The 21867-nt window shown below is 24.0% G+C and overlaps 1 protein-coding gene across 1 annotated transcript; it reads left to right on the top strand.

Annotated features, from left to right (window-relative positions):
* Positions 1-13: 13 nt before the first annotated feature.
* LOC112680285 (type I inositol 1,4,5-trisphosphate 5-phosphatase) lies at positions 14-21201 on the top strand. Its single transcript, XM_025550326.1, has 14 exons — positions 14-477; positions 10234-10275; positions 10372-10472; positions 12977-13064; positions 13758-13821; positions 14614-14717; positions 14785-14901; positions 15152-15207; positions 15358-15442; positions 15526-15609; positions 15764-15841; positions 16803-16991; positions 19739-19813; positions 20230-21201. Exons 1-14 carry the CDS (start codon positions 412-414, stop codon positions 21007-21009), a joined length of 1929 nt encoding a protein of 642 aa, XP_025406111.1. The 5' UTR covers positions 14-411; the 3' UTR covers positions 21010-21201.
* Positions 21202-21867: the final 666 nt, after the last annotated feature.

Raw genomic sequence — 21867 nt, 5'->3', positions numbered from 1 at the left:
ATGAAATAATCATAATATTGTATAGGTACGAGCGGCGGCGGCGACGGTTCAGCTTTTCAACCGTGCCGTGTGCGTGTGTGCGTGTAACACAACTAACGAGTACAACGGGTTGTGTTAGTAGTACGTACAACTGCGCGCGAGTATGTATGTCGGCGGACGCGCACCATTGTCGTTACGATCGAACGCCGTTAGCGGTCCTATGTCGGCGGGAACGCCGTCTCGTATTCCGCTGTAGTACGTGATTAATCGCCGCCGCTGGTGCTCCGTGAACGCCGGACCCGTTCCCGTCGAACCATGGGAAATCGCGACTGAGTAACTGTTGTAGCTGCTGCCGCCGCCGCCGTCGCCGCACCACATACCACTGTATATCTGTTGCTGCAATCGATTACTCGCCAGTGTTTCGGAATCGACATGGCGTGCGAATCGTCCACTCGCGTCTTGTTGGTCACCGCCAACATTGGTTCAATTTTTGAAAACGTGAGTCACGACTATAAAATATTATTACATTATGTGTAAACCGACAATCTGATAATGTTCGATCGAGCCTTACTATTCACCGGCAATCCGCTGTTCCGTGTACTGCTGCGAACTCGTGTGAAATGCTACACCGCCGTTTACCCGCAGAGTCGTTTAAACTGTGACTGTATCGTCGTATTATAAATTATATTATTCCGCTAGTTTTCAAATAAATCGTTAATATTGAAAAAGAGTAAAAAATATAATTTATTTATTAGTTAATAAACTAATAGTAGAATTGTTCAGTTTTCATTGCTGATCAATCAAAACTTCTCAATTGTTGGTATTGAATAATTTTTAAATTCAACTCTTATTCATTTCTAACTTAACAAATAGTTGAAGGAAGAAATCTTTTTTTTTATTTATGAAATAATTATACATATATAAAAAAAATATTTTGATATTATTTAATAGTAAATTAACATTACATATACTATACCTGTTTATCATTTATAACTCCTCAAATTTTAAAATATCTAAATTTAGAAACTCAAAATTGATAACACATTTTTAAAAATGATTGTTTTTTATTCTGTTAATTTTTGATCAATGGGTATTTTATTTTAGTTGCACTAATAAATACATTACCTAATGCAGAAGCATTCTGTGACTGAACATTGTTCTTACTCACTGTTTTTTTTTTTTAAATTTAATTTATGAAAAATTAGTTAAAATGTTTATGAGTAAAGTATGCTTAAATAGATTTGTATGTCTTGAGATAATATAAAAAACCTAAACTACTTTCAACTACTGAACCCGGGTTAAAATTTAATTTAATATTTAAATTGCTCCAAAAATTACTTCATGTCACCTATATCTTAAGGGCCTGATTATTTATATTATATACATTTTAAATTTATTATCTAGATATTATGAAATCTACTTTGATCAAAATTCTTCAGAGGAATAAAATGATTTTATCCATAACTTTTACTTTACATGTAACTAAAATTATCTTTATCATTTTGTTTTGTATCTGTACACTTAATATGTTGCTAATTTGCACAGAATAATTAATTTTTTTTTTTAATCAAATATCAATAGGTGAAGATTGGTTTTTGTATTATAATGCACATTTTATATATTGAGTAATTCATTTGTACCAAATATTTATTATACTTGGATGTCTACAATTAAATATGAATTTTTTTACAAGTTTTTCTACTGTTGTAAATTTTTCTAGTTTACCTTTAATAGTTTGATAATTTAAATTAATAAAAAATAAATTACTTTAGAATATTATTTTATTTATTTATTAGATAGAATAATATGTACATGTGTAAAAATAAAATAAACGGATAATTTTTCTATTGGCAATTTAAATTGAAAATATTTAATAATGAAAATGAATTAATAAGTAAATTAATTTTTTATGTTTGTTATACTTTTTATTTTGACCTGTGACATGTAACATGTTACATGTACTATTAAATTAAAAAATAATTAATTTACAATGAAGGTCAGGGGTGGATTTAAGGCACTGCGCCCTATGCGGCCGCATAGGGCACAAAATTATGTTGAGTATTTATTTTGTTTTTGTAAAATCAGGTACATAATTTTTAAAATTTTATCTATCACTCCGAAAATCTTTAAATTGTGGATTTTGTATTCGTTTATTTTTAGCAAACTAATATTTATATTTTCCTAGGAACTTGTCTACGACAACGACGATTGTATTTTATTATAGCTTATCTTAAGATACAGCTATATATGACATTACTGCGCCCATTTATAAATTACGGTGCGGAAACATGGCCACTACGGAAAGAAGATGAAAGAAAGCTGATAGTATGAGAAAGAAAAGTTCTAAGGAATATTTATGGAACGATGAAAGATAATAATAGCACTGAGTAGGGGAATAAGAACGAATAATGAACTAGGATTACTTTTCCAGAAGCCAAATATATTAGAGACAATAAGGAGTAGAAGACTATAGTTTGCTGGACATGCTTGGCGTAGTTAGAATCCCTTGCTACGTATAGTGTTAGAGAAAGATCCAGCTGGGAAACGACCTTTGAGAAGACCTTGTATGAGGTGGGAAGATCTGGTTAAAAAATATGTAAGTGCCTTAGGTGGAGGATCAGATTGGAAAGAACGAGCATCCGACAGAGATGGCTGGAGGAAAAGATGTTTGACGGGATGGTCCTAGCGGCCGTTTTACCCGAAGAAGAAGAAGATAGATAAGAAGATCTTATTGTTTATGAAATGTCTCGTAATACTATAATAAAAATCTATTAAAAGAAAAAAAACAATCGCCATGGCGAAACTCGAGATGGACTAGTAGAAATATCAGCGAAAGTTAATTTTAGAATTAATACATTCTATATTATACTTGATAGATTAGCTAGGTACTGAATTGAGTAATAGACGAAAAGCATATGAAATATTCTGCAAACCGTTTGATTTCTTTACTAAACTTTATACATTGGAAAACTCTGAAGTAAGGGTTAAAGCAAATAAGTTATGTTGCATATACAAATCAGACTTAGAAAAAAATGAATTTATTAATGAACTACTACATTTTCGTTCTCATCAAATTACAAGATTTAATGAAAAGAAAATGACACCATTATTACTATTGCTTGCAGTGGCGGAGCTACATATAGATAAAGGTGTAATTTCACATGGGCCTCAGCATAAGAGTGGCCTCAACGATTTAACTTAGAAAATTATAAACATTAAAATATAAAAAATTAACTAATAAGCTAATAAAAGTTTATTTTTAGTTTTTAGCTTTCCATTTATTTTTGTAAGTAAACTATTGCATAATTAGTTATGGAGGTTCAGAATAATAGTAATTTAGCATGATCAAATAGTTACTAAATCTTAATATAATATGAAGATAGGTAGATATTTATGCATTTATTTGTTTTAAATAAAATATCCTAGAAAAAAAAGGAGTTATAACTATACTAATGCAGAATAATTATTTTATCACATAAATAAATTATCGGTTGTAACTTGTATCCTACTGACATTTAATTCGGCAGAATTAACCAATCAAATCGAATCTTTTAGAACATTATTTGCTTTTGAGCTCGAAACATTATTCAATCTTTTTGATATATATTGAAAATAATAATCTAATGACAAACTTCTCGAAATTACTAAAGGCATTTTATTAATTTCTCATTTTACCAGTAACTGTAGTCAGTGCTGAGAGGTCGTTTTCAAAGCTGAAGTCAATAAAAGGCTACCTCAGAAACACTATGTCTCAAACACGTCTAAGTGGTTTGGCCATGATATCTATTGAAAACGAACGTGCAAAAAAATCAAAAATGTCGCCATTGATCAATACTTTTGCATAAAACCAAATCCGAAAATAAATATTCACAACTTAATTTCAATATTTACCTATTTATAAATATATTATTAATAATAATATATAATATACAGGTAATATAATATATATATGTATTAAAGAATAAAGATGTTACGAACAAAATTCTTAGTTTTTTTTTTAAATTCTGGCTTAGAAATTCGCCATGAAAATTTTTTACACGTGCCTCCAAGAATCTAGTTCCGCCACTGATTGCTTGTAATTTATGAACGTAATATGAAGGATCTATATCCAAATATTGAAATTGCCCTTCGAATATTTGTATCAACACCAGCTACTAATTGTACTGCCGAACAAGGGCATACCCAAGGGGGGATATTTCGGATCTGGACCTTCCCCCCATTGAAATTTCTACATACTCAATGATTTAATAGTAAATAGTATAATAATAGTATATAGTATATTTTAATTTCCCATTATCAGATAAAATAAAAATTTTGGACCCCCTCCAAAAAAAAAAAAAATCCTGGGTACGCTCTTGCAGCCGAACGTTCGTTTTCGGTGTTAAAAAGAATGAAAAATAATTTACGATCAACATCTCGCAAGAAAGATTAAATTCCTTGGCCATATTAACTATAGAAAGTGATTTAACGTCATCATTAGCGTATGAAGACATTATTGATGACTTCTCAATAATTAAATCTAGAAAAAAACCTATGTAAACTGCAAAAATTAACTATGAATTAAAAATGTAAACATTAAAATTAAATTAAATGTATTAAATTAATTAATATAATTAATTTTTTTTATTATAATAATTAAATTATGTTTTTCTTTTAAATATTGTTACTTTAAAAAAATAAATAGAAGATGTTATTTTTGAATCAGAATTTTTTTAGTTTACTTAAATGAAAAAATAATTTCATATTAGGTGTTGAAAACATTTATTTATTTGAGGATATTTTATTAAATAGGAGTTTAAAAGTTTTTTTTTTGATGGGGGTGACAAATTTAATTTGGCATAGGGGCGAAAAATTGTTAAATCCGCCCCTGATGAAGGTTTTGATTTTCACTTATATCTATATACATATTTTTTTTCTTTATTGAATATTTTAAATTTTAATATTCTGATTAATGTTTTAGCGTGTAATTTAATTTTTAGCCATTATTATCTGGGACAAGTTCATAGATTTTTCTCTTATTAGTTTTTGAATTAATCTTATACATTTAATTAGTTATACACACAGTTGTAGGTCAGTAGGTCTTATGACAAAAGATTTACAGTATAATAAAACCTAAAATAAAATACTAATCATAATTGAAATATTTTATACATTTTACGACCAGATAATTGTCTAAAATATGTGACAAAAGATATAAGAGAACTAAAAATAAATCTTTAAATTTTATTCCAGGATTCTTATTGAGTCATTTTATCAAATTATTTTAGTATTATTTTATTATTCAGAATTATAGATGGTTTGACTTTAATTTTATTATTTGGTCTTGCAAATAAAAAACAACTAATTTAAAAATAAAAAATAGTTAATTTCGTGAAAAATTTTATGTCTTCAAAATGTACATAGTCAGTGCTTATAAAAAAAAAGACGCGTATCGAATTCTGAGTTTTTTTAAAATTAGAATTAGAATACAATTTGAATAAACTTGGGTTAATTTTAAGGAAAAATTTAAAGAAAATATGTAATGTCGTTTAAGAAAATAATAACCGCCAAAAGGGCCACACTTCTACAATTATTTCACTCAAAATTGAATAAAAATAGGCAAAATGTAATTTGTCGGCTTTTTTTTTTTATCGCTCTGAGAAGTTTGATTTTTAGTAGTAGCTTACTGAAATAAAAATTAAAAGACATTAGCATTTGATAAAGTTTTAAAATTTTGATGGCATGAAAGATATAATAAATTATAAGAAATATATTTCTTCGTTCAACATTTAATACATAGGTATTATTATGTATAGAAATTGGATATTTATTAAAAAAATGCTGTTTGGGATATTTATTTAATTTCTTCATGATTCTATAAATACGCCACTTATATAGGGCATCTATAGACTATAGTTTATAAGAAATGAAAATTATCAGAAATAACGTAATGTGTTAAAAATGTTAGGTTATAATTACTTTACTGTATGAAATGAAAAATTGTTAATAGTTAAAATAATACATAATTAAAAAGAAAACCATCATTTAGAGTACATTTACTTAATTTATTATTTTCGTTAGAGGTTATTATATTCTATTCAAAAATGAAAGTTTTTTCATTGAATATATTAATTTTTCTATCTATGAATTCTTATGAACTCATTCCTAAAGGAATTTTTAATCAATTACTACTTTTAATACTTTTTCGCTTAGAAGTAATCAAGCTAAAATAATAATGCTTGATATTTTTTAAGATAAATCAATCCTTCTGCAAATTAGATATTCAAATATAATAATACTAATATGATATGACTAATAATTAGTCTAAACAAAAATTAATGTATCTTAATTTAAATGATGTAGTCTGAGGTCATAATGATTATTTATATTAATATGTTGAATAATTTATATTATCTACTCTTGGTTCTCATGTACATTAATTTGATTATTATATGTATGTTATGAATATTTTTTAGAAAAAAAAGTATAATGCATAAATCGAAATGATTGTCATTGTTATTAATAAATATTGTTTGAGCATGCCACAAAAAATGTATTTTAGTAGTTTACACCTGTTATGGTTTGTTTTGCGTATTCAGTTTTATAAAATAATAATTTATTTTTCCGAGTGTCTGTTACATGTTACAATGAACGATGATTTACAATTAATGAATGTCGTTTATGCTTCTGGAAAACTATATTTTTATGCATTTTATATAGTTAGCAAATTTCAAAAAAATATAAAACTTTTAAATTATTTTTCGATTATATTCACTATTGAAGTTTAATATCGATTTACCGATAAGCAGTTATTTCCAGTTAAATTATTAAATTCTATACATAATGATACCGATATTATAATAGGATCTTCCATACAATTTTCTATCATACTAGTATACGAGTGTTAAATTTAATTCCTGTAACTGTATTTTTTTTGTTCTCTTTATGTTATAATTAGCAAATATTTTTAATTTTAGCATTATTGACATCATTATGTATTGACGTATTATATAATCATAGAATGACGTGTGTAAATCGTGTAGATACGTCATACATTAGGTTTAGTTAAAGTTGTAATACATTTTTAATAAATTTGAAGTCTTTAACAAATATTACTAAATAATGTTTTTAATTAATTATTTATAATTATTACTAAAATTTGTTGGGCTCAAAGGTGTTATTATTTATTATAATAAAATTAATTCGGCAATTGGATACACCGAACACAATTTATATTAATTCATCTTACCAATTATCTGAGGCAACTTGAGTAAATTATATATTTTAGAAAATAATTCTAATACATTTTTTTTTTAAAAAACATTGGTTGGTCATTTTTGTATGATTATCTTATTAAAAAATAGATGATTTGAAATATTTGAATAATTCGGAAATATATAAATTATAAGTATTAAAACCAGTATGTATTTATTACATCTTACGTTTATTGGTACATAATAAGTTTCAAAATGATGGCCGTTAAGTTCAAAAAATTGTTCCGAGTAAAGTTATTTTTACAGTTTTCTAAAACAATGGGTATTGTCTCTTGATGTCGCAAATACTTATTTGAAGTATAATCAATATTCAATTTTCAATTTAATGTATACGTCACATAGTTTTACATTTATTTACTTACCACTTTATTAACTGATAAAAAAAAAACAGAAAATTCATAATTTTTCTTGTTTAGTACAGAACCTAAAATCTAAAATGTTTTCTAAATGCTTATCTGAAATACTAACCTTTACAAAGGCTGCATGTCTACTGATCAAAGATCGTTAAGTGACTTGTTTTGACCCGTATTAGACGTAGGAACCTATTCATATAACCTGTTTATGATTTTTATTAATAAATGATTTCCTGTATTTTACTATTTTTTTCTGATGTATATTATTTATAATATAACTGTTAATTTTTTTTTAGCTATACTTTACATTTTAGACATTAGGTAAACGCATTTACATAGTATTGACATGATTAAACTTAACATTGTTATTCTAGTTTTTTGTTTTATGCATACGTATTGTGGACTTAAAAAGTTTACCCTAAATAATAATAATATTTTTAGATAAATGTTTATTTTTGAATTAAAAATTTCTATTGTGAGCATAGTGTATTGTTATTTCTAAAAAAATAATTACTGATAACTGATATTAGGACGTAACATAATATATTAGGTATTGTATACTTATTCCTTATTAAGTTAAGTTTTATTTTTAAGGCTTCGTTTGTTGGGATTATATAAGAAACATAATTTGAAATAATAGATCTTTTTAATATTCAAATTTAAAATAAAAAGTAAAAATGGTAAATCCGAGAGTGAATTTAGTACAATTCGTGACTTTATTCTTTAATGTTAAATATTTTAATATATATTATATTATAAGATTATTTACATGTTATAAATATAAACTGTATGTTGGACTCTGTATTTTATTATTATTATACTGACAAAAATAATTAGGAATGTGAATATGGTAGCCTGAGCCATCATAAGGATTTTTAGGGCTCAGGGTAAATGAATTCAGAGGCTCCTGAATCATCACATAATATATGAGTATAATAAAAATTACACACCAAGTTTGCAAAATGTTGGTAAATATAGTTTTTATTTAAATTGTTATTTAAATACATAGATACAATTAATTATATTTTAATAACTTCTCAACAATATGCTCTAAGTTACTACGCATAATAAAATTTTTATTTATTTCTAAATAATTTATATAATAAACAGCCATAGAAAATAAAGATTTGGATGTTGTCACGTTATTACTTACGTTAACGAATTTCTACGTAAATTTGAATAACATTATGTCATTCTTCACACTCTGGCAATAACCATAATAAATTGGAATTATAATTATTTGAAAACTAAAATAATTGAAAATCTAATCTATATACTAGCGCTTAAATATAAATTTAAGTTTTAATTTAATTTAATTTGAGTATTTTTAATCAATTTGGACTTTAAGGGGACTCCCTTTACACTTTTCTAGACTAGGCCTGGAGCAAAATTATTTTGTTTCCCACCTTGGCGACTGTCCTGATGGTACTTACCAAAATATTTATATTTATATTTATTTATGAACGGGCGGGGCCCTATACAACAGTTTCACAGTATACAATTTACAAGTTAAATAATCAATACAAATAACACACATTGATTTAGACAACATAGTAATACAATAATTGTTAAAGTATAATAGTAAGTATTTAGATTATTAAAGTAATACACCTCATTTTACTAGTCTTGATAAATGGTGCTCTCATTGACCAACCTTATCATGCGGTGTAAAGGATTATTTCTCCCATAACTTGTAGTTTGTATAGGAACTAAAAAAGGAACGTATTGTGTAGTAATGTGAGAAGGAACTTTGAAATTAATCGACGAAAGGAGTGATGGAAAATATAGTTTTATTATTTCTCTTTTATTTCGAAAATGGCCAGAGCATTTAAATAATTACAATTTTGTTATTCCAGATTCTCAAATACTAAAACACTTTTGAATGTTTCGTAAAAATAAAAGGATATTACATATTATGACGTTGTTTATCATAATAGTTTGACTTCAATATGAGATTATTATTTTGATTTTTATTGTTTGAAATCCCATTTAATTTAATGCACCAATACTATAGGCAAGTATACACACAAGTTGTTAGTAATTATGATTTGGTTATAAACTTGAATGTTGAAAATTAATATAATATATTTAATATTTTATTATTTTTATTATAATAATAAATATTTTCAGTTAGCTATATAATTAGAAAGATAAAGCTTTTTTCAGTGTGTTATATACACCATTGCATTTAATTGTGTTGCCAATCGTACCCGTACTCAAGTATAAGTCATTATGGTGTGTACAAATGTTCAAGAGTATACAATATTTTATTAAATAAATTAACAATTTTAGTTTTTTATCCACACATTTCAATAATTTAAATCGATTTGTAACTAGCAAATAATATTATTATAAAAGTTAAGAATGAATAAAAATGTTGTGATAAATATGGATATATAGGTCATTTTGGTGATCGTTCATAGTTAAAATATTGTTAATTAAATAACATCATAAATAATTTTATCTATTCTTGTGCATCGAACTAAAAATAAATAATAATAAAAAATGAGTATTTTATATTGATAATATTAATATTTCTTTTTTATTATTTTTGCACAGTAGGTCTATTATTGACTATCATTGATGATCATTGACTAAAAACTTTTCACAATAATTTGTATCCTTATTTAGTATTTCTTGTTTTTCAGCCAAGTGTAATGTTAAAAATATGGACTGATGAATTTTTAAACGTAAGTTTGAGCATTGTTGTATTTCATTGTGTTATACTTGTTAGTATAACCAAAATAGTTTAGATATAATTTAATTTTCTATAATTTTAATTATAGACTGTAAGCAGATTGGACCCATATTTTATTGCTTTGCATTGTCAAGAAGTTGGTGGAAAAAATTACGAAGAAAGCATGAAACATGTCGATTTTTTCGTTAGGTAAATATATTATTTTTTAAATTTTTTATTGATAACATGTAATTATTTACATTCATTAACCAGGGTAGTCATATACTCATTTTTTCATAGTTTTAAGGATGCCACTTGTATGTATTAGAAAACTTCTTCAACAACTTAAGTAGCTCTACATCTCATATTTGTTAATGAATATTCACGTAGTCTGGGTTTAATAATTTTTAGGCTGGTCAAAATTTAAAACGAAGTGTTAGTACTTCAGATTATTTTTAAAGAATCAAAAGGTGTATGACTGACATAGTTAACAGTAAATATTTATTGCGTTGTAAATTAATTTTACTACATATGCATATGGAATAACATATTTATGCTCATTATTATTTTTTTTAAACCACTTTTGTAACTTATACGTGATAAATATGGGAATATTTGGTTAGTTTTCATACACTAGTATTTCTTGTTGTGTTACTATGCAACAACGCATTTTCGTATAACTGCCTAACCTGACAGCATGTACTCGTTGACAACAATTATGTTCATTTTTTCAATTCAAATTAATAAACTTGATTCACACCATATTTATTTAATGTGTCTACGTTAGTAATGCTTGTCTTGGTGAACCAATCTACAAAATTAAGATACAACTAAAAAAAATAAAGGTCTGGCAACTGATATAATTGTTTTAACATATTTTTCATAAATTTAAGAACGTTCTAAATTATTTACAATTAGATGTTTGAAAGGACTCCCGTAAGATACTTTAAACTTAATTTTATTATTTCTATAGGTTTTGTGTACTTACAAGTTACAGTTATTTCAGTTATTACTTACAAATATTGCGTACGATTGTCAACTGTAATGTCAATTTAAAATTAGTATACTTGAATTTTTAAATTACGTTATTGTAAATTTATTGAGCTTTTTTAAGTATATAAATGTAAAACATATTTTCTTTAAACATAGAAATATTAATTAATAATTATAAATATTCTCAATATTTTCTGAATTAATTTGCTCTAATTTTTAAGTAAAATAATTAATAATTTTGATAATTAAAAAAGGAAATATATGTAAATTGTTCTCTATTAGTAATTACCTAATAACATTTTAGTGTAATGACAAATGTTTAAACCTAGAATTTATTATGATAAAATCAACAAAATATTTATGAGCGTCAGTTAAAGAAAGCAACAAAATGTATTATACAAATTATAAATCAACTATTTTTAACAATTTGAAAACAAATCTGAATTTAATAAAAAAATTACTTGTAGGTACTAAATTATTTTATTGTTAAAAATACTTTTGTATCAACAACCATAGATCCACGGTTTTAACATACAGTATTATAGTATAAAACTAAAAATTATTAGTTTTCACTATAATTTACCCACCAAAATATATCGCATAATTATCCAATTTTAGTTATTAATTAATATAACTTAAAGTTAACTTTTATTCATTTGAATGGTCAATTATAATAATTTGTTCAAGGCTAATATATGTAAATATTTAACTGTTATTAGATATTATTGCTATAAACATTTAATTTATAAAAGTAATAAATAATAATTTATGTAAAATACATTTTTAGGATACTATTTTTAGAATATTAAGACCTGTAATGTTTTTCCAATTATTTTCAGGCTTTATACTGCAAATAAATGAATTATCGAAGGGTGGATAATTTTCTGCATTGCCTATTTAATATGATATTGACGAGCACAGAAATTGATTGTTGGGTTTCGGATTCAATCTTCAAATAATTATTAACTACTAATTATTATTTTATCTGCTGAAAACATAGTTCTATATTTTCCACTGTTTTCCGAGCATTTCGTCCTATACAATTTGTCTTATACTTTTCAACAACATTGCTCTAGTTTATACACCGCTGGTATGACATATAAAATATAATTAAGTGTTAAAGTATATAATATATACGTTTTAAAATATTTCTGTAGATTTTCTTTGAAAATGTATATTATACATGGTGTGAGTTTACAACTTATGTTTAATGTTGCTTTGGAATAACTCTATATTATTTTTGGCTTTATTGTTCTACATAACCATAATTGAAATTTACATGGCTTGATATTAATCTATGTGATGATGCTAAATGTTCGTGTGTGAAAAAAGGGTGTACGACTATTAGACCATGTTAAATTTTTAAGAAATTCCTACCAGACCAAAGTCCAATAATAATTCTTATTAATTTAATTTATATTATATAATTAATAATATATTAATGGATTTAAACTTTTAACTTTAAACTAAGAATTTATTTATTTTAAAGAGTAAAAAATGTATTTAAAATTTCGTTCGAATCTACTGGATAAAAGGAAAATCAATTTCAAACATTTTAATTGAGACATTTTTAATTAAAAATTTCAAAGGGAAAATAGTTTCTGATTCCCAAAATTTAAAATTTGAATTTAATAAAATTTACTATGATCATAATTAGTACATAAAGTTAATAATTTTTATAAAAATATTTTAATAATTAATCAAAATTAATTTGATTATAGTTTATTGATGTCAAGCAAAGAATTACGGATCTTCAACAGAGCTCAAATATTTCTTGATGAAGAATTTACTTCAGCAGAAAATTTTACAGTAACTAGCCAAATATAATTGTTACGGTATATTTTTATTTTCGATTTTCAAATGCAACTCACTATTTATGACAAATTTTTAGTTCAATTGAAATAATTTCTTTAAAAGATTTTTAAGTGCTTGTATAATGTATATACTATATTCATGCATTTTAATTAAAAATTTTTTTTTTCTGATACATATTATAAATTATATATTCAAATTTATTGAAAATTATCTTGTTTAATAACAAAGCACAACATAGAATAACGAAAAATTATTTTATAAAACAAAAATTTTAACAAAATTCACTGAATGTATTATTGATATTATGAATGAAGGTTTCTTTCATTAATTTTTGTTTATAATTAACAGCTTGGAGTAGAATATATTTTTATTTTTTTTTCGTGTTATTAAACGAAACATTTAAATTAAAATTTTTAATATAAAAAACCTTATGATGAAAAATTTTAAATAAAGAAATAAAAATAGTGTGCTGTTTTTGTAAAAAAAAAAATTAAACGCTTTTATTTTTTGTTCATTAATATAATTGTTCAAGAATTAGTGGCGTCATTTTTTTTGAAAGAATTCTGTTTTCTGATGTTAGGTGTTAAGAGCAGCTACTCAGTTCCTTCTAAATGACGCTACTTCTAAGAAATTTGGTTATGCGGGCTATTAATTTACCTATATAATATTGTTTTTATTATTTTACAGGCTTTGGGGAATTTTTATTTTATACATGAAGCTATAAAAGAAGTATCTTTATGGGATTTTAATGGTAATTAAATTAATTTATGACATGATTAAATAAAAATATTGAAATAATTTATTTAATGATTACAATTTTGGTTATCATAAATTATAAAAAAAAATATATTAATTATTAAAACAATGTTTTAAACCCAAATGACTTTGACTAAGTTAAAATAAAACAGGTATACTTATAAATAATCTCATCCAAAGATCAAAGTTACAAAAACTTAAATCAAGACTCAGTATCTTATTTTTTTTAATTGTTGGTACCGTATCAAAGTTTTATTTGTATGTTAAATTTTTCAATTACCCACATTTAAAATAAAGCAACTAGGTTTTATTTGTTGAGGTCTATAAAAATGAAGTTTGTATGGTCTAGCATAGTAAGGTCACATCCTGTGTTCATACTGCACTTGTATGTCCAATTTTTTGATGACTTATTATCTAGAAAAATAATCTTTAAACTAATATTTTTGTCATTAATTATTTAATATTTGTAGTATGTAACAGCAGTTCTCAATCTTTTTGATTCCATGACCCCCTATTTGTTACCAAGATTTATTATAATAAAATTAAAAACTAGTGATAAATTAATATGATTTATGTATAATGTTTTTATTGAAAATCCTAAACTTTTATCAATTGTAATTCTCAACATTCATTATCATGATGATATTTACAAAAATACCTTACTAGTTATTTTATATATTGGCGACCCTATGAAGATTGCTGGTGACCCCTAAGCAAGTTGTGACCTCTAAGCGAGATGCGACCCACTGTTTTAGAATCGCTGGTATATAATACTTTGTTTGTTTAGATAAAGAGTTTTTATCTGTCACTGAAAAATCTAAATATTCTGGAAATATTGAACATGTTACCACAAAAGAAAAGTCCAAATTTCCCCAAGAATTTTTCCCAGAGGTAGATATTATTTTTTTACATTATTCACATAACTATTTTTAAATTATTGTTATTTATTGATTTGTAGTGCAAATGGTCCCGAAAAGGATTTTTGAGAACTAGATGGAAGCTAAATGGTACAATATTTGATCTTGTAAATATTCATTTGTTTCATGATGCATCAAATTTTACTGCAATGGAATCTGTAAGTAACTTTTAGATTATTAGTAATTCAAATTCATTAATTACAAAACATTATTTCTTGTAAAATATTCTAACTTATAAAATAAGTACTTAATAGACGTACTATAAAGTTGTGAGAAAGAAATGTCATCGCTTTTGATAGTTGTATTAGGTTCCACTAAAGTTTAAGATTAGATTATTTATAATGATCATATTTTACACATAAATATGTCCTTTATAACAAGTATTAATATTTTAATTTTTATTTTTAGCATTCCTCAGTTTATTCCATTATGAGACAAAAAGCACTTGAATATACTTTAGAACGGTAAGAAAATAATCTTAATAAATACCTAATGGTATTTCAGTAGAATAATTTTGATGTAATTTATAAGTTATAAATAATAAAAAAATAAATATTTTTGAGCATTATATACAGCTACTTTTATTTTATCATTAATAGATAGTATGGTTTTAGGTTTCGTAATTATGAATGTGGATTTGCTCCATTTTTTTTATTTGGAGATTTTAATTTTCGAACTGATACTAAGGCTGTTATAAAAGTAAAAATATATATTTATATTTTTTTTTACATGGTTATTTACTTGTTTTAATTATTTAACTCTTATTATATTTTATTGTATAGAAACTAGTGGAGGGGTTGGATATGGTTAAAGATGACGTAGATAAAGATAATTTAGTTTTTCAATACACTGATAGTTCCAAGGAAGTAAGTATTCATAAAAATGATTACTAAATTGAATAACATTTTGAACAATTTGGTTGTTAATATGTTCATATTAAGTTTGATTTTAGTATTATTTATATATTTATAAAGTATACATTATGTTTTTGACATTAATAGTATTTTATTTATTTTTTAGGTTATTTTTACTTTAAGAAAAAAAGAATTTTGTCATCTAGATCATCAAAATACATTTGTTTCAAAATCTGGATCATGGGTAATATATTTTACTCATAACCATAGGTTTTATTCTTAGTATTTTTTATTAATAAAAATAACTTAAGATTAAAAATCCTATTCGAATGAAAGTATTGTAATATATTATTTATATAAAAAAAATTTAATATATAGATACTATATATTTAATACTATTCAATAGATTACAAAATCTCAAATTATGTTCATCAATGATTATAAATTATAATAAAAACAAGATGAACTATTGGATTTTAATTCTATATTAGATGCTATATAATTAAAAAAAAAAAACATTTTTAACTTAGTAAATAATACAATTTTATTATATTATATATTTATTTATTATGTATATTTATATATAATGAACAATAACAATTTTAGTTTGGATTAATTTCCAGTTTTGAGGAAAATAAAAATATAGATTTAATGTGACAGAATTAATTGTACATGATTTAGTTGTTGTATGTTTAAATTAAAAATTATATATTATTTTATTTTTTAATAAAATTGTGCATAAATATAACTATATTATTAAAATATATTTAAACAATATAATATGTTTAAAGTATTTTGTATACATATTGTATAGAATATTGGTCAGATAAAAATCAGTGATATCTATCACCATATGTCCTCTGTTATAAATATCAATTATATATTGATGTATAATAAATAATACTATGGTAAAACGAGAAAAAATCAAATAACAAATACTTAAATACATTTTTGAAACCTTTCTCTAATTATAAATTGACAAAAATTATGATATTATAGATCACATAATATAACATTCTTGTATAGCTTCCAAATAGAGCATCAAAATTTACAAACTGATGCTATTTTATATTATTTATATAAATTGAATTTAAAATAAACTGAAATGTTTAGTTTTGATAAATGAATATTAATGATTTTGATAATTTAATACTGTTAGTACTATTTCATATATAAATTTGAAGTAGATATTTTTTTATTTTCAGTTAAAAGATTTTGATTATGAATTAAAATCCTTTAAGGATCAATTATTTGAATTTCCTATACATTTTCAACCAAGTTATCCATTTGAAGAAAATGAACATGAAGGGATGAACTATATGAAAACCAGGTGTCCAGCGTGGTGTGATAGGATTGTTTTGAGTACTGGAGCTAAAGTTTTAATAAATGAAAAGGTAATTTTTTTTTTAACTAAAAAACTTATTCAAGAATATTTAAGTTAACTATTGATTTTATACTAATCTATATGGTATATAGTATAGAAATTTAAAAACATATGAGTCATGACTCATATGCATTTAAAATTTTATAAAATATCCTTCTATAGTTATCATAAACCTTTAATAACTTAAATTATTATTCAAATCCAACTATTTATTTTTACAGTAAATTTTAAAATAATAATTTAATATCAAACTTAATGAGTCGCTAAACTGTTAAGTACTTTCTTAAAATTAAATTTTTATTGGTATTTTTTGTACAATATTATTTAAGATTTACTATAAAGGATGAAAATATGCAGATGCTCAACCACCATTTAATATTAGACTGTATAATCAAATCGACCTACATTTTTTGTTATACTTTTTTATTTGTGTATTAGCATTGATTAAACATACATATGATTGTTTAATAAATGGTATTAGTTACTTATAAAGGATTTATTTTAAACAGTTTTTGTTAGTTATCCTAAAATAGCTAAAATCAATGAAATAAAAAAAAATCAATAAATATATCAGTTTCATAAGCAATACTTATGAGGAATTAAGATTTCAATATAAGTTTTAGTCCTTTTCAATATTGTGAACTTTTACGTTAACTTTTACTATTTTATCCTTAACAATTGTGTATCTATTCATATTCATAAATAATCATAAAATTCACACTTATAAGCCATACATATATTATGCAATTCTATCCGTTTTTATATGAAAATAAGTACGTACAACTTTATACAGTAACATACGATTTGATGAAAACTACAGGAAATGGGATATATTTGCAGTGTATTAAAAATACAAACGGCGATCCGTATAGGCAATTCTGGTACATTCGTGTAGACTAATGGTTTTACGCCCTGTGTATTATAAAATAATTTTTTAATTTAATAAAATTATAAATTACCTTTAAAATAAAATTAGTAAATTGTTAATACTACTCGTTAATAAATATATAAATAAATAGTTTATATGTAGAAATAAATAAATAAAATGCATAGTCTGAAGTATTAAGATGTATACCGTGTGTTCACCAATTTAAGGAATACTGAATTTCTCAACCGGATTATGCTGGAATAAATCAATTTTTTTTTTACAAACTAGTGGTATATAAATACACATTTTCAGATAAATTTAAAATTTTGAACCCTCTCGGTACGCGCATACGCAATGCAACTTATTTTTTTTTAATAGCAACCGGTATCTTTGATACCAAATTCGAATAGACTGCATTTTTTTTTTTAAGTCATTTTGACCAATTAGCCATGGTTCTAAAGTCAAAATTGACTGGATGAGAGCCATTTAAATTTTAACAAATAATACATTTTTTAATTCATTATAAAATGCAGAAAATCATGTAATCAATTTTAATTAAATAATTGTATATCCATATTATGTTAATCTTGTTTATAAAACTTATAAAAAAAAAAAAAAAAAAAATACGTAAAAATATTCAAAAAGTAACCAATAATAAATAATTATAAATGGTCTTATGCATTTTATAATGAATTGTAAAAATGTGTTATTTTTTAAAATTTAAATGGCTCTCATTCAGTTAATTTTGGTTTTAGAGTCATGGTTAATTGGTCCAAATGACTTGAAAAAAATCAGTCTATCCGAATTTGGTATCAAAAATACCAGTTGGTATTCAAAAAAAAATTCGATTTATTCCAACATTCAGTGTTCCCTAAATTGTTGAACACACGGTCTATAAAGATTGGTTTTAAATTAAAAATTCATCATCATGTAAATCACAAAGTCAAAAAATGATGACTGAGTATGAAAAAATAAACAAAGGAATAAATTGAAAAGATTTTGTTCGGACTATATGGGGATAATTTATTTTAATAAGAGAGATTGTTTAAAATTATTTTATTAATTTATTTATCATTAAACTTATAAATTTAATTGTAAATTAAATGTAAATGATTGTTTTAGAAGAGAGAGTTACACATAATTCCCAAGATCTTGATATCTTTCTCCAAAATCATAATTTGTTAATTATTTTATTTTAAAAAAAAAATATATATATATATATATATCAGTAAGACTTTATTTTATAAAATAAAATTTGAGATACAAGGTGTTAATCGCTTATCAATGAATATATTCCTTTATTTATTTTTTTATATTCAATCTTGATTTGTCAACTTTGTGATTTACATGACGATGAATTTTTAATTTAAAACCGGTCATAAAAAATTCACATCTTTTCACTTCACGCTTCATATTTTATTTATGAATTATATTATCTTAATGTTTCATATTTTCTAGTGGTGATGATTCAATTCACTATTCTTAAAAATATGGTTATCTATGTCCGCAAATAGAGCTGTCTAGTTGAGTTTTAGAATGTAATTACTTAATATATCTATGCACAATAGATACTATACTAGATATTTTTGAATTCCTTGTTTGAAATTTGATGATTAACTCTGGTGTAGGAGACTATCGGTCAAAATTTGCTTGGAATACAGAAGAAAATAATCTTGTTCTAAATTTTATACTTACTTTCCCCTTAGACTTACCTATTTAAAATCATAACTGTTTCCGTGGGTCCTTAATATATAATCATTTTATTTTAAGACATTGATTCGAACTTAATAAACATTTAATTAAGAAATATGTTAACATTCCAAACATAATATGCTATGATATATTTATTCACATTTGAAATATAACTCAATAGTTAATCTTAATTTTAGGCATTTGAAGAAGATAATAATTCAGAAGTGGAATATGATCTAATTGGAAAGAAAACCGGTATGGGAGATCATAAGGTATTTAAAAATATATATATAACTGTAGTAAATACTTTTATTACAGTTATCTATCATAAATATATTGGAAATTTGATCTTATATTGATTAAAAAATAAAATGTTGAACTTCATGTGGTCTTTAACTTTTTTATAAATTTTTAAGATTTCTAAAAAATGATCTTATAAATATTTTATAACAATTTGTTATATAGAGAATTTATAATAAGCGTTGTAAAAAGAAAAAAAAAAGAAATTTATGTATACTTGCTTCTTGGCTATAGTACTTACTAATGATCTCGATACTTAACTGTTATTGATAATACTAATTTTCATGTTCACATTAACTAGTTAATAATATACTCAATACTTTTTTTTATAGTTATAGTACATTTTTCTTGTGTAATGTTAATAAAAATACCATTTTGTTTTTTACAGCCTGTGTACTTGAAATGTGACATTAAGAACAATGCAGGTATAGTGGACAGAGTGGATTGTGATTGTAAGCTTATATGTGTGCCTCCCAAAACCCAAAATCCACTGCATGCTTTGTTGGGTGCTCGTTTATGCGTAGATTCAAATGAGTGTATTCCAATAGTAGATACAATTATCCCGGAAAACACTTTAGTAGGAGAAATTAAAATTACTCCAGAACCAACTACGTCAACATCATTACACAGTTGTGAATTTAAAATTGTACCAATAACAGAAATTTGTGTAGAAAGTCGCACGAAAATAAATAAGCATAATTTTATACATAAGAAAATTTCTGATAAACACAGAACAAATAAAAGTATATTTCCTATGTCTGATTGCATTTGCTATACACACAAATGGAAATTTCCAATGATAATGCAAAAAGCATGGAATCATAATAAACGTGTCAGACTCAAGTCAAATCCTAGTTTCAATAATATGCCTTTACAGAGGTATCAGAGTCATCATAGCTCATCAGACGAAGATTGGTTTGAAGAAGTGGCAGATGATGAAACTATTCATTATAACGATAAGAAAAATAAATGTACTAGTAATGAAGAGATAACCTTTACAAATGCTAAAGGATTTCCTGTTAATTTTGATAGCAAATCTGATCATGTAGCTTCAAACAGATTTAAATGGTGTTCTTCATTTGCTTTTAGGAAATTATGTGATAAACGACCATTAACAGAAACAAAGATAGGACGTAGAGACCCGACAAATTTTTGTAAAATAACATAATCAAATTATTTTTCCATACTAATAATTTGTTACATAATTTAACATACCTATAGGATTAAAATAATTATAATTTAAATATTTTTACATAAAAACCACTTATTTATAATTTTGTAATTGTTTGACTTGTGAAAAATTAGATCACTTAATTACCATTTATTAATCTCACGCTTACAATATAAATATAATATAATATATAAATTGTCATTTATCATATTTCAAGTTATATATTTATTTATTACCATGGATCAAAAACAATATTATTTAAAATTTAAAATAGATTTAAAATATAGTAATAATAATCATTTAATTATATGTGGCAAAATAATCACATATATACATGCCTTTAGTCTTAAACTCAAAATACTTACAAGCCATGATTTTTTGCTCAAAATATTGAGACTTAAAAATAACCAATGAATATTGTATTATATATATGTACTTATTTATTTATTATAAACTTCTTTATTTTTTTTTTATTTTTTTAATATAACTATTTAAATTCAATTAATGTTAAAAATTGTTATTAATTACATTTATAACTTGATAAATTTAATCTTTTTTTTATACTTTTAAAACATGCATGAACGTTTTTCGAAGTTCAATGTAGTTTTTACTGTACATTTTATTTCTCATATAATTAGAGATCTCATACCTTTAATTTCATAAAAAAAGAGAAATTAATTACTATGTATGAACTAGTATACTATGTTATAATGTTCTACAAATTTATTTGATAATTTCTCTGACTAATGCTATCCTATTTTGTTTTTAAATTATAGATTTTGATGCTATATTTTTATAATTGCATTTTTGAAGTTTTGTTTTTATTTTCTTAACATATTGTGTAAGTTTCATTAA

The sequence above is a fragment of the Sipha flava genome, unplaced genomic scaffold (assembly GCF_003268045.1).
Source record: "Sipha flava isolate LNK unplaced genomic scaffold, YSA_version1 176_pilon_pilon, whole genome shotgun sequence".
Classification (NCBI taxonomy): domain Eukaryota; kingdom Metazoa; phylum Arthropoda; class Insecta; order Hemiptera; family Aphididae; genus Sipha; species Sipha flava.
This window is presented reverse-complemented; position numbering and strand designations above follow the sequence as displayed.